Below are 26,850 nucleotides of genomic sequence, written 5' to 3'. Positions count from 1 at the left end.
CATCGGACGGGGTATTGAGTACAAGAGTTGGAAGGTCATGTTACAGTTGTATAGGACTTTGGTTCGACCACATTTGGAATACTGCGCACAGTTCTGGTTGCCACATTACCAAAAGGATGTGGACGCTTTGGAGACGGTGCAGAGGAGGTTCACCAGGATGTTGCCTGGTATGGAGGGCGCTAGCTATGAAGAGAGGTTGAGTAGATTAGGATTATTTACATTCGAAAGACGGAGGTTGAGGGGCGACCTGATTGAGGTCTACAAAACCATGAAAGGTATAGACAGGGTGGATAGCAAGAAGCTTTTTCCCAGAGTGGGGGACTCCATTACTAGGGGTCACAATTTCAAGGTGAGAGGGGAAAAGTTTAAGGGAGATATGCATGGAAAGTTCTTTACGCAGAGGGTGGTGGGTGCCTGGAACGTGTTGCCAGCAGAGGTGGTAGAGGCGGGCATGATAGTGTCGTTTAAGATGTATCTAGACAGATACATGAATGGGCAGGGAGCAGGGGGATACAGATCCTTGGAAAATAGGCAACAGGTTTAGAAAGAGGATCTGGATCGGTGCAGGCTTGGAGGGCGGAAAGGCCTGTTCCTGTGCTGTAATTTTCTTTGTTCTTTGTTATACACAGACACACAAACAAACACACACTGACATACAAACTCACTCACAAGTCAAAACATGTGGAGCTGGAAAAGTACAGCAGGTCTAACAGGATCTGAGGAGCAGAGAAGTCAATGTTTCGGACTGAAACCCTTCATCAGGACTTCAGGGCAAAAGAGATGACTAGGGGGGTGCAGTGGAAGAGAGACTGTCTGAGCTCTCTTCAGAGGGAGCAGGAAAACTTCTTCAAGGTGAGCATCCTTAGAAGTGACTTCATAGTATGGTTTTCAGCTACTTTAAGACAGTAAGGACTGCAGATATTGGAAGCTAGAGTCAATAAATGTGGAGCTGGAAAAGCACAGCAGGTCAGACAGCATCCGAGGAGCAGGAAAGTCAATGTTTCGGGCCTGGTCCTGACAAAGGGTTTCAGCCTGAAACGTTGACTTTCCTGTTCCTCGGATGCTGTCTGACCTGCTGTGCTTTTCCAGCTTCACATTTATTGACTCTAGCTACCAGCATCTGCAGTCCTTACTGTCTTCAAACACACACACAACCCTCGTTCCCACAGGGAGGCTGCCATTGTTTGCCCCAGTCTCACCACAAGGTGACAGAACTGCCTGACACCAGTAAATATGATGGGACAAAACATATCCTGTGAGAGAACCCTTAATTAGCGCAATTATCCATCCACTGGACAACCATGTCTCTGAAATCCTGACGTTGGTAAAATCCGCAATGCAGAAGGACATCGAGTTGTCCTTCCAATGCCATCGTATTAGCAACTTCCTACTCCTCAGCTCCCAGTCTGATTCCAAAGGAATAAGGAAATTCCACCTTGAACCTCAAAAGTTTGCTCCAAAAAACCAAATAAAACACAAAACTGATTGACCCTTTCCTTACACTACCATCACTTCCAGAAGCAGAAGTGAAGCCAAAAACAAACTAAATGAACTCTGCAACATACATTTTACATATTGGAAAACAGGAGGGAATAATTACAAGGGTGAAACCTAAAATTCAGGTTCATATGACATGTCTCATCACGTACAGTTTTATTCTGACTTTTTATGATGTCAATTGACATCCTATCAATGATATTACTGTCTTAAATATCATGCTTAGCTAATCATTATTCAATAACTGACCTCTTAGCCAGTCTCTCATATTTTTATTTTTCACAACAATTTGTCTGCTCCTGAAGTTTGGGTCTTTGATGGCTGTTAGTTCCTTAGATACCTTTCATCCACTGAGCCTCACTTGCGTGGGCATCAGTCATGTCTGAGCTTTCACAGTGAGGCAGGAGGTTATTCCACAACATGGGGCATCACATTATTCCTGCCCTCATCCCATAGTCACCACAATGGTTGTGGATATGGATCACATTGGCCTGAAGTTTCCCCTTTTTAATCAGGTACTGTTAAGATAAATTATAGTGCCCAGCTGAAGTATTTGGCTCAGTGGAAATAACACCATAAAGGGTGGGGGGGGGGGTGGTGAGGTGTTTCAAGGTGGGTACGTGAAATTCTGCTTCAGAAAATGCATAGCACAGTAACAACCCATTTATGATACACTCCACTTGATGTTGCTTCCAACAAGCGCTTTGTTAACAAATCATAGAATCATACAGCATGGAAGCAGGCCACTCAGCCCATGTGGGCCCTCCAAAGCACATCCCACTCAGGCCCATCTGCCTACCCTATCCTTGTAATCCTACATTTCCCCTGGACAATATGGGCAATTTCCCATGGCCAACCCACCTAACCTACACATCTTTTGACTGTGGGAGGAAACTCACACAGACACGGGGGGAGAATGTGCAAACTCCACTTACACAGTCGCTGAGGATGGAATCAAACCCTGCTCCCTGGTGCTGTGAGGCAGCAGTGCGAACCACTGAGCCACCCTGCCACCATAGTGGCTAACCTGCTATTGCCTGTTTTGTTTCCTCACTAAACCTGGAATTCATTTACCTACAACCAAACCCAGGACCTTTCTCCTCTGTATGGTACAGCTATTCACTCAATAAATTTGTTAACTGTGGGGGCCATGCACTGGGAGATAATGGTGTAGTGGAAATGGCACTGTCTGATAGCCTAGTGCCCCCATCTAGTGGGGACCTGGGTTCAGATCTATTGTGACATACAATAAAATTTGAATTTAAGGAAACATGGAAGGAAAAGGCTAGTATCATTGTGACCTTACTGATGATCATTTAAAAACCACATTTGGTTGACTAATGTCCTTCAGGGAATGAAATCTGCCATCCTCACCTGGCCTGGTTTACCTGTGACTCCAGACTCACAGCAATATCTGCCAAGATCCCATGCAAGAAAAAGAGAAGTGCCATTAGGAAACTTCTAAAGACAGATCTGCCAGATATGTGGGACATTATCAATAACAGTTGTTCACGTATTTAATTTCCTACCCCATCCTGCCCTCTCTAGAAGGCTGTGACACTTCTCAATTTTCAAGCTTCAAGACAGTGTCAGTATTTGGGAAGCTCAGCATTGCATCGAATGGTGCACTGGGCAACAACTGCTGGCTTTGCCAGCAATGCCCACATTCCATGTAGAAACTAACAAGACTAGAAATAGCACCTTGTGTAAAGGAGAAACCAGAAGCTGGAGTGCTCCACCCTTCAATATGTTCATGGCTGATCTTCTATCTCGATACCATATACCTGCTTTCTCCCAATACCCTGTGATATCTTTACAATTTAAAACTTTATATCTCTCTTTATTGAATGCATTCATTGACTTGGCCGGAATAGTCTTCGGTGATAGAGAATTCCACAACTTCCCCATTGAAGAAGGTTTTCCTCATCTCAGTCCTAAATGACCTACCCCATGTCCTGAGACTGTAGACTTCCCAACCATGGAAAACATCCTTCCTGCATCTAGTCTGTCCAGTCCTGTAGGATTTTCTATATTTCAATCAGATCCCCTGTCATCCTTCTTAACCTTAGTGAATACAGGCCCAGTTGAACTAATGTACTAATGTGTCCCCGTAGGACAGTCCTGCCATCCCTGGTATCAGCCGAGTGAACCTCTGCTGCACTCCATCTATGTGAAGTAAGTCTTTCCTCGTGGGGAGACCTAAGCTGCAAGCACTACTCCAGGTGTGGTCCAGGTGTGGCCCTGTATAACTGCAATAAGACATCCATATTTCTGAACCCAGGTCTTCTTCCAATGAAGGCCAATATACTATTTACACTTCTTATTGTTTGCTACACCTGCCTGTCTACTATCATTGACTGGTGTACAAATACTATTTAAATAAAGCTCTGCCTTTCTGTTTTTCACACCAAAGTTAATAACTTCACATTTAGTCACATTGTACTGTATCTGCCATGTGTTTGCCCACTTACTCAACTTGTCTAAATCACCTTGAAGCTGCCTTGCTCCCAGTCATAACTCACAATCTTGCACACTTTTGTGTCATCGGCAAACTTGGAAATGTTGCGCTTGGTTTTGTAATCCATGTCATTAATACAAATTGTGAATAACCAAACAGTGATCCCTGTACCCCACTAGTTACTGACTGCCACTCAGAAAAAAAGACCCATTGGTTCCCACAGTCTGCTTTCTGTCCAGCAACCAACTCTGGATCCATGCCAATACATTAACCTCATCCCACACATTTTAACGTGTCCCTAACTGCTTATGAGGGTCCTTATCAAAAACCTTCTGAAAATCCTAATGCATTATATTCACTGCTTCTTCCACAGCTTTAATATTGGAACTCCAGTATTTTCCCCACTGCTGATGTTCAGCTAACTGGTCTGTAATCTCTGTTCTTTCTCTTTTTTCTCCCACCCACCAAATTAGACTATAGACTAATAAAAGTGATTCCAGAATTACCATCTGCTATCACTGAGACACTCACAAAGCACAGTGTCAGCAGCTACCTCCCTGATGGTAAAGACACATCTCCCTTGCTTGGATGCCACCCGAAGGTTGCAGGAACAGCACCTCATATTCCGCTTGGGAACCCTGCAGCCCAATGGTATCATTGTGGACTTCATAAGCTTCAAAATCTCCCCTCTCCCTACCGCATCCCAAAACCAGCCCAGCTCGTCCCCGCCTCCCTAACCTGTCCTTCCTCCCACCTAACCCCTCCTCCCACCTCAAGCCTCACCCCCATTTCCGACCTAATAACCTCATCCCACCCCCTTGACCTGTCCGTCCTCCCTGGACTGACTTATCTCCTCCCTAACTCCCCACCTACACTCACCTTTACTGGCTCCATGCCCGCCTCTTTGACCTGTCTGTTTCCTCTCCACCTATCTTCTCCTCTATCCATCTTCTATCCGCCTCCCCCTCTCTCCCTATTTATTTCAGAACCCCCTTCCCCTCCCCCATTTCTGAAGAAGGGTCCAGACCCGAAACGTCAGCCTTTCTGCTCCTCTGATGCTGCTTGGCCTGCTGTGTTCATCCAGCTCTGCACCTTGTTATCTCAGATTCTCCAGCATCTGCAGTTCCTACTATCTCCTTTGCTACTGTAGATTTTCCTGGGATGAGTGTACCTCGACATGACTGGTTCAGTACCTCCAGGTGCAGGAAGGAACTCAATTTTCCAGCAGGAAATTTTAATTAACTCGGAAACAAAACCACGAGCAAAAATTTGTCAAATAAGTCAAAAGAAGTCTGATACAGAATCAAGGTAAGGATTGCTGTATCACTTTACAACTAAATACCCGACAGGCACAAGTACAGACAACATTCATTTTCCTTTCATCTAAATCCTAACTGTGATCTTCTTTCTGATAAAGCAAGATTAAAGTTGAAAGTTAATCCTGAATGACAACTTGTACACTCGACAAGACTCGTGACTAAGCTTTCGATTACGTTTACAGATTTTTTTTGCTTCAAAAAGGTGATTTATTTGTCAATGTTAATAAACAAAAAGATGGAATACTTTTAAGAAGTTGAACTGACTCACAGTGTAGCGGCTCCCTGAACTCCAGTGAGCCGAGGCACCCTCCCACTGTGGTCACTGAAGCAGGATGATAGCCTCGGACTCGATCCCCCTGCGCTGGGGAAGAAACAGTTCACAGTGGCTCGCCTCTGACTGCTATAAGGTCAGATCCTCACAGCAACCCCGCCGAAGTAATGTCCACAGCCCTAACAAACAAAAGGTTCCCTCAGCAGTCTTCCTGCCGCCGGTTTTTATTTTAGAAACAGACACGCAGAGCAGGTTACGAAACTGCCACTCAGGACTTGTCACACAGGGGGAATGTGACCAAACAGGTTGCTCACACAGGTCTAACCCTCGCACACAGATTTATGCAGAACAGGATACAGATTTCTGCCAGATAGCCAACTCTGGTCTCTCACCACAAACACGTCAAAACGCTGCCTCCTTCTTCATAGATAGTAAGATTCCTCAAGCTGTTTACTGCCAAATGCCCCGCGCTCTGGGACACAGGCTCTGTATAGAACTCACCAAGCAGGCAGTGTGGTTTGTAGAAATGCTTGTGCTGGATTTTCCTACAGGTGTGTGTGTATAGACTTTGGCCTCAGAGTGGGAGGGGCAGCTACTCAATCATCTGATGAAAGACTGTACACTTCCCTTTTGAATGTCTCTGTGCCTGGGAAAAAGGTGTGTGTGTGTTTGGGGAAGAGGGTGGTGTTGGAGGGGAATGTAAAGGGAAATGAAAGAGTGTTTTGTGTCGTTCAGAGGAATCTTTACCCATTGTCCATTTAAATATTGATGCATTCTTGGCATCTGTTATGTGCTCATTAAGTTACGTGAATGGAATCTGTCTGCTTATGGAGGGTCTAAACAGAAGTACACATTTATGATGCAGCTATTGAGAATAGGCACTCAGTTGCTATTGGTTTACTTGAAGCCTTGATCATAGCCATGGCCTGTGGAACATTGACTGATTTGAGATGGGTCTCCAAATTAAATTCGCCATAACTCAATGTGTTATAATTTAGATTGCATCTTCCCATTCTTCCAGGGAGCTGCCTGCGGTTCTTGTGACACTCGCCCAGCTTTACCTTAGCAGTTTGAATGCATCAAGACTTTCTGCCACAAAGCTCATCTCTCAAATATAGCAACAGGGCTTGTTATCAATTTCTCCCAATATGACATGCTGACCTATTCTCTGAGGTGAATTTAAAACATCCCTTGTGAAAGTGAGCAAGGAAGCCTTTCTTGTGCTCTGGCCCATAATTATTATCCAACAAACATCACCAAAACTAAATTGTCTGGTCATTACTGTTTGTGGACAGTTTTAGTTTCCACATCACTGTACTTAACAAATCATTGTCTGTGACATTTTGAAACATTTGAGTGTGCTTTATAAATGGAAGGCTTTTCTTCAAGAGGGACTAAATTATTCACAAGATTTATCAAATCAAACAACATTGAAAGGCATTCTGTGCCAGCTCCTTAAAGGAGCTATCCAATTAATCCTCACCCTGCAAATATTTCCTTTTCAAGTCATTTTTGAATGTTAGTATTTATTAGAGTCATAGAGCCATTCAGCATGGAAAGAGGCCCTTGCCCAACCCATCCATGCCGACCAGTTTTCCTAAACTGAACTAGTCCTATTTGCCTGTGTTTGGCCCATATCCTTCTAAACCATGTACCTATCAAATGTCTTTTAAATGTTGTTATTTCACCTGCCTCTACCACTTTCTCTGGCAGCTCGTTCCATAAACACAAAACTCTGCGTGAAAAACTTGTTCCTCACATCCCTTTTAAATCTTTCCCTGCTCAATCTAAACCTATGCCCTTTATTTTTTGGATTCCCCTACCCTGGGGAAAAGACCTTGGCTATTCACCTTATCTATGCCCCTCAGCCTCCTATGCTCCAGGGGAAGAAATGCCACCAAATCCAGCCTCACCTTATAAGTCAACCCTCCCAGTCTAAGTAACATCCTGGTAAATCTTTTTTTGCACCCTTTCCAGCTTAATAACATTTTTCCTTTGGCAGGGCGACCTGAATTGTACATTGTACTCCAAATGTGGCCCTACTAATGTCTGTACATACTAAGTGAGAGGATGATTTTGGATGTGCATATGGTAGAAATAAGTGATCCCCATGATTAAGGAGTGGGGTACAATGCTTTTATGCAATGCCATTTTGGTCTGTCGCTTCTAGTTTTTCTGCCTTCACCCCACTTTCAGAAGAGATTGACAGTGCACTTGCTATTGCTGAGATACAATACTTCAAGGGCAGTTATGCATGAACATAGACAATGTCTGTCAGCAACTATTCAACTGTAGAGCATGTCGAGTCTAGCCTTTGTAAGTGCCTGATTCCCACACACAGTTTATGTTTTAAAAGATGCCACAGTCTAGTGATCAGTAATAGGAATTGTGTTACAACCTGAATCTGGGTTAGGTTCACCAATTATTATGGTTCTGGATGTAATATACCAAACTGTTTAGCTCGTGGGTGGGGAGGGTTGCTCTGGCTCCCACTCTTTATTCACCAAACCTCTCAGTTGATTATAACAGGTTAATTTAAAGGGAATCCTTTCCCTCATGGATACTTTTCTCACAAAAGAACTGATATTTTAAAGGGAGCCAATTTAACCACTCTTTTTTCTGAATTGAAAAGACATTGTGTTTATTAATTACTGAATGTGAGGAGAATTTGTGATGCAAAACATATACCACACAGATGAGAAACAAGAGCTGAGTACAATGTTTTAAAAAGGTATATGGATCAATTTCTGAATTGTTCACAAAGAAGCCGATGTTGGAATGTTGCAGCTGTTGCCATGAATCTTACAGGTAGCATTGACATTGTGCACAGCTTCATGTTCGTTAAGCTTTGCAGATGAATGGAGATTCTGTTGTTCTGACCATGATTGAATTCAAACATTCTGGGTGAGTGAGAAAGAGAGTCCTTTTCTTGTCCTGTTTCCTTTTTAATTGGTTTGTAATGCTCAGAGTTAGAGAGTCTCTTTACTTGCAGCACATCACTGGCTAGACAAGTACCTATTGCTCATCTCTAATTGCCCTGGAAAAGTTGGTGATGAGCTCTCTTCTTGAACCACTGGAGTCCATGTGGTGGAAGGACACCCCAATTTTATTAGGAAGGGAGGTCCAAGATCTTTACCCAGCCATAACGAAGAAATAAGGATTTAGTTCCAAGTTAGGATGGCGTAGGTTTTGGAGGGGAACTTGCAGGCAGTGATGTTCCCATATATCTGCTAGACATGTTCTTCCAGTTAGTAGAGGGCATGAGTTTGGAATGTCCTACCTGAGAAGCACTGATGAGTTGCCGAAGTGCATCACGTAGATGGTACACACTGTGGTACTGTGCCTATTCTCTGTTCTTTTCTTAGAGAGTTGTTGGTATTTGGAACTCCTTACCATAGAAAGCTGTGGGGATAGAATCCTTATGTCTATTTAAGGTTGAGGTAGACAGATTCTTGATCAGTAGGGGAAGCAAGGGTTATGGCAAAAGACAGGAAAGTGGATGTGAGGAATATTGGATCAGCCATGATTCTATTGAATGGTAGAGCAGGCTCAAGGGGCCGAATGGCCTTCTCCTGTTCCTATTTCTTTTGGTCTTATTGTCTTGTCGGTAGTGAAGGAAGTGAATGTCGAAGGTGGTGGATGGGTTGTCAATCAAACAGACTGTGTTGATTGTTGCTTCTTGAATGTTGTTGGAGATACACTCATCCAGGCAAGTGGAGAATATTCTATCATGCTCCTGACTTGTGCCTTGTAAATAGTAGACAGACTATGGGGAGTCAGGACATGAATGGTCTTCACAGAATTCCTGGACTTTTACCTGATTTAGTAGCTACAATATGTGGTTTATCCAGTTCAGTTTCTGGTCAATGGTAACACTAAGGATGTCGCTCGTGGAGGATTCAGCAGTGGTAATGCCTTTGAATGTAAAGAGAGGATGCCTGGATCCCTCTTAGTGGAGATGATCATTGCCTGACCCTTGTCAGCTCAAACCTGACTGTTGTCTAGGTCTTGCAGTATGTGGTCATGGACTCCTTTAGTGTCTGAGAATGCAAATGCTGCGGAATGCTGTACAGTCTTCAATTCTGACCTTATAATGAAGAGAAAATCATTGTTAAAGCAGGTGTAGATGATTGGGATAAGGGTAAAACCCTGAGGATTTCTTACAGTGATGCCTTGCGATGAGATGGTTGATGTCTAATTATCACAACTACCCTCATTTGTGTTAAGTATGACTCCAACCAGTGGGGAGTTTTCACCCAATTTCCGCTGACTTCAATATTGCTGGGACTCACTGCCTTGATGTCAGTGGTGGTTGCTCTCAGCTCACCACTTCAGTTCCGCTCTCTTGTCCATGTTTGTTTAGGAGTCAAGTGATGCTGGTAGAGTCTAACCTGAGCACCAGTGAATGGTTTATTTTTGTATAGATGCCACTTGATCGCTCTGTCAATTATACCTTCCATGATTTTGCTGTTAATTGAGAGTAGACTGAAGGGCTGGTAATTGATTGGATTAGATTTGTCCTGCTTTGTGTGGACAGAACATGCCTGGGCAATTTTCCACATTGTCAGATAGGTGCCAGGTCTGTAATTGTACTGGAATAGACTGAAATCCAGCACCCACTGGACATTGATGTCAGCATCCATTCATTTTAATTGATGCAAAATTATAGGCTGTGTGACTGGAATTTCTCAAAATGCCTCTCCACCCTCCTTCACAGAATCTCCCTGCTCTCTTATTTATTAAGCCTTGTTTATTTTCACAACTTTGTCAACATTTGTGGAATGAGTGGCCTCTGAGCACTGAATCTAAAACAAATGTACGTTTGCTTTCGAATGACACTGTAATCGTCCTCACTCTCCAGTGTGAAATGCACATTTCACAGCTCCCAGAAATTAATTTTGATTCACATGCAATGACGAAAAGTAAGTTTGGTTCAAAGACTGAAATATCTTTCAGCAGGGACAAGTTAGTCCCTTTTCATTCTTATTCTAAAATACTCAACAATTGAATAATTTGAATGTAAAGAAAGGTGGGATTTTGGCAGTTAAAATTAATTGAGTTAAAAATATTTTGAGAGAAGCAACTTCAATTGATAACAGGTTGACTGCAGCTGATTAAAATCAGTCATTAACTTTAGTTCAGGAAACATTTGCATAAACTCTCTCCCATACATTTTACTGATCATTTTAGTTTTAAATATAAACAGGAATGCACATTTTGTGAGATTTGTTCTCAGGGGTTGGGATGTAATACCAGATACAATTGTCAATACACCTTATTCTGGACACTTCCAATTTTCCAGTCCTTAAATTTACCAATTCTCCTTTGACATTCCCCATGAGACATCAAGTTGGAGGGGATTCATATAAGAGTTAATTGCTGCAAGCAGCCCCTGGTTGAAAGGTAGTCAGATTGTTAATGATCTTCTAAACAATTTAAAGGCAAAACTGACCCAGTAATGGAGGTAACTAAAGGTTAGAAAGGACGTAGACTTGATTTTAATGTGATCCTAGCCATGGTTACATCTGTTCGATCATGTGTAAAATCAAAGGATTCCTACAGTGTGGAAAGAGGCCATTTGGCCCATTGAGTTCTCATTGACCCAACGAACAGAATCCCAAATTATCCTCGTAACCCCACATTTCCCATGGCTAACCCACTTAACCTACACATCCTTGGATACTATGGGCAAGTTAGCACAGCCAATCCACCAATGAACATCACTGGACTAATGATTGACCTCCATTGGGTAGGGAGGACATATTTTCTTGGGTTCTCATTCCTTAGTTGCAGTAGAATTAGGAACAGAAATTGTTCAGCTAGCGGTTAGCTTGCTCCACTATCAGTTAGATCACGCATGCTGGCAATGTGAGACAATTCACTCAGGGAGACTGAGTCGCTGTGGCAATATGCACTTTTTCATGTATGTTGTAGTCTTGAACGCCAGCTGGTGATGGTAAGGTCTCCAATTTTATTCCATCCTGTGGCTGACCAGGATTTTCTCCCACTCTTACTTCCTGCCTGTCGTGTAATTTGGAAGAATTTGCAGATTGCTACAGAATCTGTTTGGCTCTGCTATGAGCAAACCTTCCTCAGCTGTTGGTCTTGAAGTGGGAATTGAACCCAGATCTTCTGGCTCAGAGAGGGGGCATTTCCCACTGTAATACAGAACCTCTTCCAAGTGGATCTGTACCTCAACTTCGTTTTCCTACTTTCATTCAATATATAGTGATACTTCAACCTAACAAAGACTACCATTCATCACTATTAAAGAATCCCCACAGTGTGGGGGTAGGTCATTCAGCCTCAAGTCCACATAGACCCTCCAAAAAACAACCCACCAGATCCACCCCATCCCTGTAACCCTGCACTTCCCATGGCCAATCCGCCTATCAAGCACATCTTTGGACTGTGGGAGGAAACCGGAACACCCAGAGGAAACCTGTACAGGCAGTTGCCTGAGGCTGGAGTTGAACCTAGGTTCCTGATGCTGTGAGGCAGCAGTGCTAACCACTGAGCCACTTTGATCAAGTGTGGATAGTGATTGGACTTATTTTGTGATGTGCACTTCCTACATGGACAAGTAACCTGTGAACACACTGTTCAAATTTAAATGTTAATTACTGGGTTATAACAGAGAGCTGATGGCTTTTGTGTAATCAAACACTCACAAGGTCAATGTCTGCGGGCGAGCAGGGAAAAATATTTCAAATTGGACAAAGTGATTTCGCGATAAGATTCACTTTGATTTTATTTGAATGGTGGACTCTACCCATATATTCATGTAATTCCTGAATGATATATTTTAATTGGAACAATGGAACAGACACTTGGAACTCCAGAAAGAAAATCAGTATGAGTCCCCATGATACCAGATTAACAAAAACCCTCACTTTCCTTGTAACAAATTAGACAAAATAATTGATAATTGAGCTGAGCATGCATTTGCGGTATTGCTAAAGGTTAGCTGGAGACAAATCTATTTTAAGCAAGCTGAGCGGTTCAAACTAATGTTTAATTCAGCCTTTGACTTCAACATACAAGAACTGACTACACATAAAGTAATTCTTTCTCATTTAGAATTAATCTACAAGATTTAAAAAAAAAATACCCAGAGAGTCAACAGTTGCAAGCATATAGCCATTTTCATTTCTTAGAATTACTTTTTTTGCAAGTACAGTTTCCATGAATGGTGATACCTACACCAGATGTGCAAATGGACTGCAGAGGTTGAAGGAGGCAGCTCATCACCACCTTCACAGGGGCAATTGGGAATGGACAATAACCAGCTAACAAATTCCACACACCACCTTCTCAGGGGCAATTGGGAATGGATAATAAACAGCTAACAAATTCCACACCCCTTGAACAAATAAAAATACAAGCAAAAGCAAGCTTCAAACAGTCAACAAGTATCTTATAAACATTGAATTTTTATGGCCAGAATGCATTTTGAAATGATAATCCCTTCCCACAGTAGTGAATGGATAATCCTATTTTAGAATACGGTTTCACTGGCTTGCAAATATAAGATAGGCAGAGTGAGGTGTAACATACCTACTTTCACAGCATACTATAACTCTGTCTAAACACTTACCACCATCTGTGTTGCACAGTGGAAGGATTAGTAGAGCTAACGCAACCTGGGATGAGAGCTGTCAGTCATTTGATATCAATTGCCATGAGAGCGATGCTATATTATGCAGGAGCATCCTGCTTAGATAAGAGCCAATGTCAAACTAAACATGAACCTCCTGCCACAAAGACTCCTGTTGCAGATGACACCAACATTGCAAGTTAATTATTCCCCCACTTGAAAATGTAAATTAAGCACATATATTTTGATGATCTTTTAAAAAGTTCTTGGTAAACCACTCTCACTCACTCTCTTACAATAGAAAGCCTCTAAATGCATAAGCCATTAACTATTAGCCTGTTCACTTCAATAGGCAGAGTAGCATTATGAAAAAGCTGAGAGGGGACAGGTGTAGAACTTTGTAGGTGCAACATGGCAGCTCAGTGGTTAACACTGTTGCCTCACAGTGCCAGGGACCCAGGTTTGATTCTAGCCTCAGGCTACTGTTTTGTGAAGTTTGCCTGTTCTCCCCATGTCTGTGTGGGTTTGCTCCAGTTTCCTCCCACAGTCCAAAGACATACAGATTAGCAATGCTATAGTGTGCAGGCTAGGTGGAAAATGTGGAGTTCTGAGGAAGGGTCACTGGACCCGAAACATTAACTCTGTTTTCTCCTCCACAGATGCTGCCAGACCTGCTGAGCTTTTCCAGCAACTTTGTTTTTGTACAATTAGCAGCCAGTCTCCCTGCATAGCCAGGAAAGGCAATTCAGAGATGCAACGCTAGCAGATGGCTGCTGTGGAAATTACCTTCAAAGAAACTGGTGCCAAGTCAGAAGAGACTAATTCCCCCTGGGGAATGAGCTTCAACCAAAAGAGAACATGCCTTATTAGTTAAGAGTACAGAGTCAAATGAATCAGCAGTGCATTGGTTCTGGTTATCTGTTTCATTTCCTACTTTCTTTTACTGGATACGAAATGGGATTTACTTGGGCGATGTATCTTAAAGAAATGTGGAAATAACACATATAATAATACCTTACAAACTAGGTTTAAAACCTAGTTTGAGATATTGTTACCTATTTATAGTGCAACTAATGTGGCAACAGATTGGATGGTGTAAAATCTGTAATCACCATCCTCTGAACCGTATAAAACATGGCCACCTGTTATTACAATACAGTTTGATAGATCGGTCTGCGAGGACTGGTTAAGGACAAAGCTCCGTAACTAGCTTGGCATTTTGAAGTGATAAGCTTTAAAGAAAAGAATTGAGTATCTGATCGAAAGGGTCTACCCCTTTCTGGAGGAGAAAAGATGTTCATTTATGAATTCAGCAGGAAAAGTAAATGGCGTGAAAGATAAAACACCGCAGAAGCTGGTAATCTGGAATAAACAAAGGAACTGCTAAGAATAATCAGGAGGTCTTGGTAGTGTCTTTGGAGCAAAAAACATGTCAATAAACTCTTGTCAGGGCCGAGAATATTTTGAAATGTTTTGAGTGCGGAAAAAAAGGAGGGGTAGAAGAATATAAAAGGGAAGGTCAGCAATAAACTGGTAAGAGGGATTAAACGACTAATGTTTCATGGTACAAAACTAAAAGGAATGGTAATGGGTAAAGAAGGATATACCTGCATGTGGTGTAAATGACTGGACGAGTCGCCATCCAAATGTAAAGTAAAGGATCTCAGAAAGAAACAAAAAGAAAAAAAACAAACCAGTCCAAAAGGAAATGTAAACAAATGAAACAAGATGCAGACAAAGGTTGTGACTTGAAATTTTTAAACTCAATGTTGAGTCCAGAAAGCTGCCGAGAAATTGACATCACCTGTGTCCATTTGGCTTTGGGCCATAACTTACACCTTAAGCAGGGCATCGGTGCAGGGCAGGTGGAAGGGGGCCAGATGAAGCAGCATAGGCAAAGGAACACAGGGTACTACAGGAGAAAGCAAGGCAGACAGGCAGCAGATTAGAGCATGGCAGGGTAATGGAGGACAGATCAGCAAAGGGCAGAGCAGGTGAATGCAAGGAAGAGACGATAACCTAAACATACAAAGCTAAAACAGCTGCAACATTCTCTGATTCTATGCTCTATGTTACAGTCAATGGGGAACTGGCCAGTCCGCTCTATCTGTCCCCAATGCCAGCTTGTCAAGAACGATCAAAATTTCCCATCTAAAAGTATTAGGGATCTCAATTGAATGGAATGGAAATACTTACCTTTTCTGTTTGAGTCACCTTCTACTTCAACCCTACTGGCGAAGAAGAATATTTTTCTTTATTCTTACAGTTACAATGACAATTTGAGAATAAACCATAAATAAGGGAACAGCAACTTGCTGCATGTTAATAATAGAACAATGTGACACCATGAGATGAGTGTAATGAAACTGCTTTTCCCACAGGGAACCCACAGGTACAGTTACTGTTATTATTCCAGAGTCAGTAAACGACTTAGCCCTTCATCGATGCCGTTGAATTTTTTTAAAACTGCGGACAATTTAATGGAATGTGACTACGATGGTTTTCTTGTCTTGTTAAAATAATTTTAAAAGGAGTTGCCTTTGTCTTTAAGGAGTGCCCAAGGGGAATGTTAGCCCTCGTTATTTGAATGTTTACTGTGAATGGCATGTGCAGTCTGAGGTGTCACTCAAAGTCTATCTGATATCTAAATAAGATGTCAGTGCTCAGTAAATTGCTTGAAGAAGACTCATCAGTCAGGGATCTGTTGCAGAGCCACCATCCCCAGGACTGGTCGGTAACAGGTCAACAACACCAGTCAACACTGAATCAGTGCAGAGAAATGGGTCTGCAGGCCACCTGTCACTGTCAAATATAAAGGCCAATGTGCACAGGTCAAAGGCCAGTATCCGTATGAGTGGTTCATGTTACAGTACATTAAAGGGCAGGGTTACACTATAAAGTGTCGCAGTTGGTTATTTTCTTTAGCCTTGCTGAGCTGTATGAAGTGTGCGGTTGGAAACATTCCCAAACAAGACATTAAAGTTGCTGAATGTATTTTCATCTATCACAAGGTATTCAGCGTTTCTTGAAGTGAAACTTCTAAGAAGCAAATTTACATGCTGTCATAGTTTAGCAATGCGTAAGTCACAGTTATTTGTGTGCTCTCTGACCTAATTTCTGAACCTCATTTGCTGACTACCAGCGTAACTGTGAGGACAGGAACAATGGAGCTTTGAAAAGGGTGCCAAAGATGTTTACCAGGATGTTGCCCAGATTGGAGTGTATTAGAAGAGGTTGGACAATCTTGGATTGTTTTCACTACAGCATCAGAGGCTGAGGCGTGACCTGATAGAAGTTTATAAAATTATGAGGGGCATGGATAGGGTGGATAGTCAGTCTTTTTCCCTGGGTGGAAATATCAAATACTTGGGGGGCATAGGATTAAGGTGAGAATTGGAAAGTTTAAAGGAGATGGAACAATGGAGCTGATCATTCCTCGTGTTTTTTTCCATTTTCTAATATCTCAAATCTACTATTTTCAAATGCATTCAGTGGTGCTGAGTGGAGCAGAGTAATAATGTGCAAAATAGAGAATTATGACTTGTACAGTATTTCCAAAATCTGCAATATGTTGGATGTACGAGACAGGTTTTTGATCCTGGCATTATATTGGCAGTGGAGATGTTGCTGCTTAATTGTGGGCCACTATGGGGCACGGTGCCTGGGCCAGAGGATGTGTGGGGACTTTTCAGTCTCAGGAGAGTCAGAGACCAGGTGTATCACAAGATCTACTGGACTGAAATCCCAATATGAGTATTTGCCTGCACATGGTCCATATTCTTCTATTCCTGGTTCATGTGTCTGTCTAAATGCCTCTTAAACATTGTTATCATATCTGCTTCTATCACCTCCTCTGTCAGCACGTTCCAGGCACTTACCACATTCTGCATAAAAAAATTTTCCTCACACATCTGTTTTAAACTTTCGCCCTCTCACTTAGACCTATGCCACAAGTATTTGATATTTCCACCCTGGGAAAAACACTCTGACTATCCACTCTATCCATGCCTCTCATGGTTTTATATACTTTTATCAGGTCACTACTCAGCCTCCGATGCTCTAGCAAAAACAATCCAAGTTTGTCCAACCTCTCTGTATAGCTAATACGCTCCAATCTGGGCAACATCCTGATAAACTTCTTCTGCAACCTCTCCAAAGTCTCCATGTCTTTCCTATAGCGAGGCAACCAGTGGCCTAACTAAAGTTTTGTACAGCTGCAGCATGATTTGCCAACTTTTGTACTCAATGTCCCCATACAAGCATGCTGTTCACCTTCTTTCCCATCTTATTTACTTGTCTTGCCACTTTCAGGGAGCTGTGGTCTTGCACCTGAAGATCCCTCTGTATATCAATGCTTCTAAGGTTCTTGCCATTTACTGTATACTTTCCTCTTGCATTTGTTCTCCCAAAGTGGATCATTTCACACTCGTCATGATTAAACTCCATCCGCCATTTCTCTGCCCAGCCTTCTAACTGATGTATATCCTTACGTATCCTTTGACAACCTTCCCCACTATCCACAACTCCACCAATTTTCACGCCATCTGCAAACTTACTAATCAGACCACTGATATTTTTATCCAAATCATTTATATATATTACAGACAATAGAGGTCCCAGCATTGATCCTTGTGGAACAATCCTCCACAATGGCCCTCTGTCTTCTATGTCCAAGCCAATTTTGATCCAACTTACTAACTCACCCATTTGAACCAACCTACCATAAGGGACTTTTTCAAAATTTTAGTGAAGCCCATGTAAACAACATCCATTGCCCTACCCTAATCAATCATCTCTGTTACTTTCACAAAAATCTCAATCAAATTTGTGAGATAAGACCGCCCCTGCACAAAGCCATGTTGAGTATCTCCAATAAGTCCATTATTTTCCAAATGCGAGTAAATCCTGGCCCTAAGAATCTTCTCCAATAATTTCCCTATCACTGATGTAAGGCTCACCACCTTATAATTTGCTGATTATCCCTGTTGCCCTTCTTAAACAAAAGGATCCACATTGTTCATTCTCCAGTATTCTGGGACCCTGCGTGTAGCTAAAGAGACTACAAAGATCTCTGTCAAGGCCCCAGCAATCTCCTCCCTTGCTTCCCTCAGTATCCTGGGATGGATCCTATCAGGCCCTGGGGACTAATCTACCTTAATGATTTCCTTCTTAATATTGACATGCCTTAGAATATCAACATCACCCTCCCTAGTCTTACCGTCATCCATATCCTTCTCCTTGGTGGATACAGATTCAAAGTACTTATTAAGGATCTCATCCACTCCCTCTGGCTCCATACATAAATTCCCTCCTTTTTCCTTGAACGGACCTACTCTGTCCTTGGCTACCCTCTTGTTCCTAATATATGTATAAAATGCCTTGGGATTCTACTTAATCTAACTGCCAAGATATTTCATGACGCTGTTAAGCCTTCCTAGATCCTTGTTTAAGCTGTCTCCTGCCTTCTTTAAATTCCTCAAGGAATTTATGTCTGAGACACGCCAGGGAATTTTTGGAGGCCTGGTATTCCAACTGAACTCCATCGATAAACAGATTGAATTAGACACTGTGTACAAACAACGGAGAAACAAAACTGGAAATTATACCAATCACCCCAGCAAACCGAGGCATATGAATAACAAGCAGGACAGAGCTCCAACGCTTCACTGGAGGCGCACTGGCAATGTTACCTAGGAGGGTGATGAAACGTCTGCAACCAAACACACCGGCTCGGCGAGCAAGTCTCCAACCTGGGTCTTGTCTGATTTCAGCTTCCAAAACCTTTTCTATACTTCATTTTCTTTTTGACTAATCTTTCAATATCTCTTGTCTTCCTGGGTTATCAAGTTTTGCCATCTTTATCTTTCATCCTCACAGAACATGCTGGTCCTGAACCCTGGTCAATTGGCCTTTAAAATATTCCCACATATCAGATATGGATTTACGCTTAAAACAGCTGGCCCTAAATCTAATTTCTCCAATTCCTGTCTGATACTGTTGTAATTATCCTTGCCCCCAGTTTAGCACTAGCACGAGGACTGGCCTTATCCTTATTAATATCTTAAAACTTACAGAACTATGATCACTGTTCCCAAAATGGTCTCCCACTGAAACTTCAATCACCTAGCCAGGCTCATTTCCCAACACAAGGTCCAGTACAGCCCTTTCCCTAGTTGGACTATTGACATATTGTTTCAAAAATCCTTCCAGGATGCACATTGCAAATTCTGTCATATCTAAGCCCCTGGCACTAAGGGAATCCCCGTCAATATTGAGGAAATTAAAATCACCCACTTCAACTATACTGAGATAGCAAGGAGTGCAGATACTGGAGTCAGAGATGACAAAGTGTGGACATAGAACATAGAACATAGAACATTACAGCGCAGTACAGGCCCTTCGGCCCTCGATGTTGCGCTGACCTGTGAAACCAATCTGAAGCCCATCTAACCTAAACTATTCCATTATCATCCATATGTTTATCCTGGAGCTGGAGGAACACAGCAGGCCAGGCAGCATCAGAGGAACAGGAAAGCTGATGTTTCAGGTCGGGACCCTTCTTCAGAAAACTATCCTGTTGTTTTTACATCTTTCCATGATGTACATCCTCTATCCCCTGCTCGTTATTGGGAGGCCTATAGTATGACACCATCATAGTGATTGCTGGATGAGCCCTCCGAGACATCCTCTCTTAGTGCAGCTGTGACATTCTCCTTAATCAGTATGTCTCCCCACCTTTTTTATATCTCTCTCTATCATGTCTGCAATATCGAAACCCTGAAATGTTCAGCTAAAAGTCCTGCCCTTCTCTCAACCAGGCTCTATGTTCATGTGCCCATTCTGTAATACTCCTTGCAGTTAAATATACACAGTCCTGGCATGTTCATTAACCTGGCCCTGCCTGTCCTTCCCATTATTCCTGAATTGACTTAACATCTACCTTCTCAATCACTCTGTGTGCTGACCTTCTGCAGTGATTCCCACACCCTTGTTACTCTAATTTAAACCCTCCTGACCTGTTTACTGTCAACAACACAACCTGACCCAACCTCATCATCCAACTTTCCAACTGACTCCGAAGCACCCTTCATCTGACCTGGCCCAACAAACCCCAATCAGACAAACACCCTGAGAAGACCTGACTACCCCCGACTCACCTCCCCATCTGTCACTCTATCTACCTGTCATCTTACCCACCTATCACCCAACCCATTATTCACTTAGCTCACCCATTTTAAACCCTCATCTTCCCTATCTCCAGGGTACCTTACCCTGTACCCACTAATCTTACCCAGCCTACCCACTTACCTACCTACATTATCCTTCTACAGTGAATACCTCACACATTTATCCTCTCTCTGCAGCTTTCTAAACAAGCTGCGAGACATTTAAACTTTGCTAATTGGAATATGGCAGCTAGTGACATAAAGAGTAAGTGATGCATGGCTAGGGGACTATGTCTGAGTAAAATATAGGTGGAGTAGACATTAGGAATTTGTTCATGTTGGAATTCAGAAAACAGGGAGAAAGAGATGTCTACCTTTGTCTGCTTTAATCAGTCTCCAGCAGTTGGTAAAACCCGTAAGAACTACGGATGCTGTAAATTAGGAACAAAAACAGAAGTTGCTGGAAAAGCTCAGCAGGTCCGGCAGCATCTGTGAAGAAAAAATCAGAGTTAATGTTTCGGGTCCAGTGACCCTTCCTTCCAGCAGTTGGAAAGGTTTTCCTTGTCTCTACATTCAGAATTTGCACGTTTCTGTTGTATTTTCTTAGTCATGCAAGTTATTAAATAAACTTGTTAGGGTGTATCAGTCATAGTAAGGTATATTAGTATATTTTTCACAGTAGCAAGGTTAACTAGTGAATAGAGGGATGGTTGGGCTGCTTCAGCCCCAAGGATGCATGTCCCGTGCTATGTGAGAACTCCAGGTTGCTTCCTATGTCCTGGATAACTGTTTGTGCAGGAAATGTTGTCAGTTATAGGGCATGAGCTCCAGCTTTGGGACTTGAGCTGCAGCTGGCTTCACTGAGAGGCAGCCAGGAGGCTGAGAGCTACATGAATAGCACTTTAATGAATGTGGTCATTGAAGAGTATAAATGGCAAGAAGGAATGGGTGAACACTAGGTAGTCAAGAAGGAATGTACAGTTAGTAAAGGAGTCAACCAAGTACATCTTACTCTCCAACCAATATTCTGTTCTGATTATTGATGACCTCTCTTACTTCAGTAGCAAAACTTACCTCTGGTTGTATCAGAGTAATCAATGTCATAGAATCATACAGCAAAGAAACAGACTCTTCAGTCCAACACATCCACGCTGACCAGACATCCCAGTCCCATTTGCAGTATTTGGCCCATATCCCTCGAAACCCTTTCTATTCATGAACCCATCGAGATGCCTTTTAAATGTTCTAATTGTACCAACCTCCACCACTTCCTCTGGCAGCTTGTTCCATACATGCACCACCACCTGCGTGAAAGTGTTACCCCTCGGGTCCTTTGTAAATCTTTCCCCTCTCACCTTAACCACTGCCTTCTAGTTTTGGAGTCCCCCATCATACATCTGCTGCTGACACTCTTTCCATACCTTTGTTAGCTGCAGACCTAACTGTTCCAACCAGTCTTGGCTGGCCTCCCATCCTGCATCTGCTGTAAACTGAGCTTTTTCAAATCTCTGTTTCCTGTATCCTATTCCACACTCAACCCTGCTCACCCATCATCATTTGTCTTTTTTAACCTGAAGTGTCCAAAACCCCGAAATTTAATATTTTTTTTACATTAATATAATATTAAAGTGCCCAGTTTTGTTCCTGTTATATGTCCATTCACGTGCAGGCTATACCAATGTATTATGCACAGCTTCAATATTGCAGCAGTGAAAGTGTTGTAGCAAAATTGAGGTATAAATTTATGAGTGTACCTTAATGTTAGATGTGAAAGGTTCTTTCCCCTTGTGTGAGAGTCTTAGTTACAGAGAGGTTGTTTCCCCTTGCGGGAGTCTAGGAGCAGACGGTATAAACTCAGAATGAGGGGGTTGCAGATTTAGATGAGATGAGGAGAAATTTCTTCTCTTAGAGGGTAGTGAATCTATGAAATTTTTTACCACAGTGGGCTGTTGAGCCTGGGTCATAAAATAAATTCAATTGAGATAGACAGATTTTTAGCCACTACGGGAATCGAGACCTATGGGGAAAAGACAGGAAAGTGGAGTTTGTGGATTACGAGATCATCCATGATCTAATCGGATGGTTGAGCAGACTTGATGGGCAGTTCTGCTCCTGTGTCCATGGTCTAATGGAGAGTGATGATTCAGGGGTGCAGTCAAAGCCAAATCTTGGCCTCTTTGGTGCCAGGGTTAAGAATGTCACTGAACATCAACAGGACAACCTGAGTTTGGGAGTGAATAATGGAAGGATGAAGAGTCAGCAGGTAGAAAGAGGGAGAAATTTAAGATTGAGATAAAATGTTTGGAACTGGCCTTCACACTGTGGTGTTTTAGAACTATCCCCAAGGAAGTTGCCCAGAAAGGCAAGTTTGTTCCCCATCTTGTGAACAGGAGGTGCTGGAGACTCAGTGGTGGAGGGGAGGCCAGTCCCTTTTTTTATGCTAAAGAAGGCCAAAGCTACCAGGATCATCCAGCCTCAACCGAGCGAGCAGCCTGGTTTAGTACACAGCCAGGTGTAATGCAGTGCACTGCAATGCAGGAATAAGCTCCATGATCTTCTATGCTCCACAATGGTTACTTCCACCATTTTGTTTCCCTGCTACCTCACACTCACAGGGACACCACCCACTCCAACTTTGCCACTTCACATGCCTCACAGCAAGGCTCACCAACTACAACTCTTTCATTATTCTATGCATAATATTCAGCGTCTCTCACCGCTTCATTTTCCCAAAGCCCTCTGTGTTTCCTACTCATTCACCGGGGAGAGCTCACCACCTCTCCTGCACAAACTGCTCTTCCATATACTGTCATCGTACTCAGTCCCTCCCTTTATTACACTGTCCATCATCCAGACTCATGTCTCCATAACACCCTGACTGATGTAACTGTGAACCGGTTGCACTTGACCTACAGGACTGACCAGGGCTCGATCCCCAGGCTTCAAGGTCACAGATCCCTGGGCTCCGTTTTCACCAAGGGCCTAATTGGCGGTGACCAATCCCCTGAACTGGAATCGGACAAACCCATTGATTAACTGCAATGATAGTCTTTGATTGATCGTAATCCCCTTTGACCCCACTAAAGACTGGTCCCCTTTGACTTTCAGACATGCCCATTTGTTTGCAGTGCTTACAGTGTCATTGCCATATAAGTTGTTTGTGCATACTGTAAATATGACATTGATGTAGCATGGTGCAGCAGAGCAACATGTTCACCTCCTTGACTGTTCCAGGCTCCAAACAGTAAAAAAACTGCCAATCTTTCTCTCTGTGTTAAAAACCAATGGAAGCCACAGAGGCTGGCAGCCTCCAAGTAAGTGCAAAATGAGTGAGCATTAAGAAAGTAACATAACAGCTATAAGATGCATCTTGTCCAGATGAATGCGTATGTGACCCTGCAGCCAAAGTGGTGAAAGGATGCAGGTCATAAATGACCCTGAACTCTAAAGTGAAGTGCTTAATTGGTGCATGGATTGGTCCAGAAGCAGCCATTATGGTGTGGTGAGGCTGGTGGTTTGCTGATGCCCATTCAGGATGAGGCCAGGGGACCCCTCAAGGACGTCATGGTGAAGACAGAGTTGGATAAAACGCGGAGAAGCAAGTTGCAAGCCATTGCCACTGGGTAACTGCTCAGACTTCCATGTTGGGAATTGGCACTGTCTTGTTTCTTGCGACTGGAGGAGAGAAATGGAGGCTGCATAGAAATGAGGTGAGATTCATCAATAGTTAAATGTAAGTGCGAGGAAATAAAGTGGTTGTCACTCATCAGCAAGAACCAGAACACAATATTTAAACTCTAAGGGAAACATTGGAAATTGCTTTCTTGATGTCGAGAATCTGCGTTTTTCCTATTTTTGCTAGTTTTTTTCCCCAACTTTCTTACCATTGCCCATCTCGCTCAAGGCAGCAAAAAAGTCTGCCCTATCCTTTAAAAAGAATTGTTTGCTATGGAAGGGCTTGAATCCGGATTGGGACATAAAATAACTTAATTGTTCTTGGTAAAGTAGTGAATTGCTGTTAATTCAAAACACGAGGTACAAAAATTCATGTCACTTTTACTGCTTTTGCCTTCAAATTTCTGAAGACCTTTTCTGATGAATCCATGATGGCTGCCTGGGTGCACAGTAAAGTGAGGATCAGCATAGAGGTGGAGACCCTTGGGCAAACAAACCAGTTCAGTAGGTGCATTGGCAAAATGTGTGCTGTTGCCTGAGCATCTGGATTTGCTTGTACAGTCCAACAGTACTGAGCTTGTGCCAGTGTGCTTACACATCATGATGGATAATTCACAGACCTACAGGAAAGCCACCATCAAAATCAATGTCTGGAAACCAGCCAGTAATCACAAACGATACCAAATGAGAAAAAGAGCATTGGGTCATGTTTCCCGTCAGCTCGTACAGCTCATGTGCATACCCAGCGCTCTAGATTCGAAACATCGTTGGAGATTTTCAGAGAACAAATGGACTGCTATAAGTTCCATAAAACTAGGAGTTTGGGTTTAAAGTGTAAGTACAGAAATATTTGATTTATTTATTGTCATGTGTATCTTGTTACAAAATACATTGAAAAATATTGTGTCATGTTGCCACTCTCCGCCACCATCTTGAAACGCAGAAAAATAAACCAAAGTATTTAATATAAAGGTAGAAAAATGAAGAAATAAAGTCACCAGTAAAACATTCAAACCATCGAGGCAATGCAATGAAAGTTCATAGGACTGAGTCATGAAGGAAAGACTGGAGGAAGTCATAAGAACATAAGAACATAAGAACTAGGAGCAGGAGTAGGCCATCTGGCCCTTCGAGCCTGCTCCGCCATTCAATAAGATCATGGCTGATCCTTTCGTGGACTCAGATCCACTTACCCACGTTCTCACCGTAACCCTTAATTCCTTTATTGTTCAAAAAAAACGACCTTTTTTTTAAAAACATTTACTGAAGTAGCGTCAACTACTTCACTGGGCAAGGAATTCCATAGATTAACAACCCTCTGGGTGAAGAAATTCCTTCTCAGTTCAGTCCTCAATCTGCTCCCTCTAATCTTGAGGCTATGCCCTCTTGTCCTAGCTTCACCTGCCAGTGGAAACATCCTCTCTACTTCTATCTTATCTATTCCCTTCATAATTTTATATGTTTCTATAAGATCCCCCCTCAATCTTCTGAATTCCAATGAATATAATCCCAATCTACTCAGTCTCTCCTCATAAGCCAACCCCCTCAACTCTGGAATCAATCTAGTGAACCTCCTTTGCACCCCCTCCAGTGCCAGTACATCCTTTCTCAAGTAAGGAGACCAAAACTGCACACAGTACTCCAGGTGTGGCCTCACCAGCACCTTGTACAGCTGCAACATAACCTGTCTGCTTTTTATTTCAATCTCTTTAGCAATGAAGGACAAAATTCCATTTGCCTTCCTAATTACTTGTTGTACCTGCAGACCTACCTTCTGTGATTCATGCACAAGGACACCCAGGTCCCTCTGCATAGCAGCATGCTGCAACTTTTTACCATTCAAGTAATAATCCTTTTTACTATTACTCCTACCAAAATGTATGACTTCACATTTATTTACATTGTATTCCATCTGCCAGACCTTTGCCCCCACTCAATGTCAGATTCGACAGTCCCAATGAAGCAAGAAAGAGGAGGGTTTACTCATGCAAAGGATGAACGAGATACTTTTTTAAAAAATTCGTTGGAATGTCAGAATGACTGATGAGGACAACATTTATTGCACATCCTTTCTGCTGTTGAGAAGGTGGTGGAAAGCAACTTGCTCCATCATGAGTCATAGGCCTAGTGACCAGATACGAGGCCCTTCACCCTGCCGCTGCTGGAATGCTGTCTTGCCTCCATTGATGCCCTCGCCACTATGAGTCCTTGCTGGACCTCCCAACACAGACGTCACTGATGCTGCCAGGTACTGAACTGGCCCAAACTCAACTCCGCCGCGGCCACAAGTCTGCTTTGGGCCCACCTCGCTAATACAGCCACTGCTGAGGCCGCTGGGTCTCATACTGGGTCCAAACGTGCCTCCGCTGCTGCCTCTATGAACCTGCGCTGAAAGCAGATGCCGCCATGTACCCAAATGCACCTCCACCGCAGCAGCCATAAGGTGACACTAGGACCACTTCGATGATGCAAAAATTGCCAGGAAGTCAAACTTGCCTCTGACACTGCTGCCGCGAGTCTGCGATGCTGGGCCTACTCGAGTCTGCGCGTCTGGGTCTACTCGAGCCTGCGCGCCTGGGCCTACTCGAGTCCGCGCACCTGGGCCTACTCGAGTCCATGTGTCTGTGCCCCCTCGCTGCTGTGAAGCCATCGCCAAGACCGAGCTCTTCAGCAAGAGGTAAGTAAAACAAAATAGAGGTGGGAAAAAACAAGCGAAGAAAGAAAAGAAAAGAAAAGCAGACGGAGTGGACGAGCCTTAAGTTCAGAAGTCCTACTCCACCGCCATCTTACCGGAAGTGACATTTTGAAATACAGATTAAACCATATGTAATCAGTCAGATTGCAGTTACTCCACAGCGGGGGGAGGT

At 42.9% G+C, this 26,850-nt stretch overlaps 1 protein-coding gene across 1 annotated transcript in view; it reads right to left on the bottom strand.

Annotated features, from left to right (window-relative positions):
• The window catches only part of LOC109915964 (supervillin-like), a 156,739-nt gene extending 130,316 nt beyond the window's left edge, over nt 1-26,423 (bottom strand). Inside the window, exon 1 of the mRNA XM_048614388.1 lies at nt 26,135-26,423. Within this exon, the coding sequence (XP_048470345.1) occupies nt 26,135-26,423 (289 nt within the window). The remainder of the gene's footprint in view (nt 1-26,134) is intronic.
• Nucleotides 26,424-26,850: the final 427 nt, after the last annotated feature.

Source organism: Rhincodon typus, chromosome 30, assembly GCF_021869965.1.
Source record: "Rhincodon typus isolate 14 chromosome 30, sRhiTyp1.1, whole genome shotgun sequence".
In the NCBI taxonomy this organism is placed as follows: Eukaryota; Metazoa; Chordata; class Chondrichthyes; order Orectolobiformes; family Rhincodontidae; genus Rhincodon; species Rhincodon typus.
This window is presented reverse-complemented; position numbering and strand designations above follow the sequence as displayed.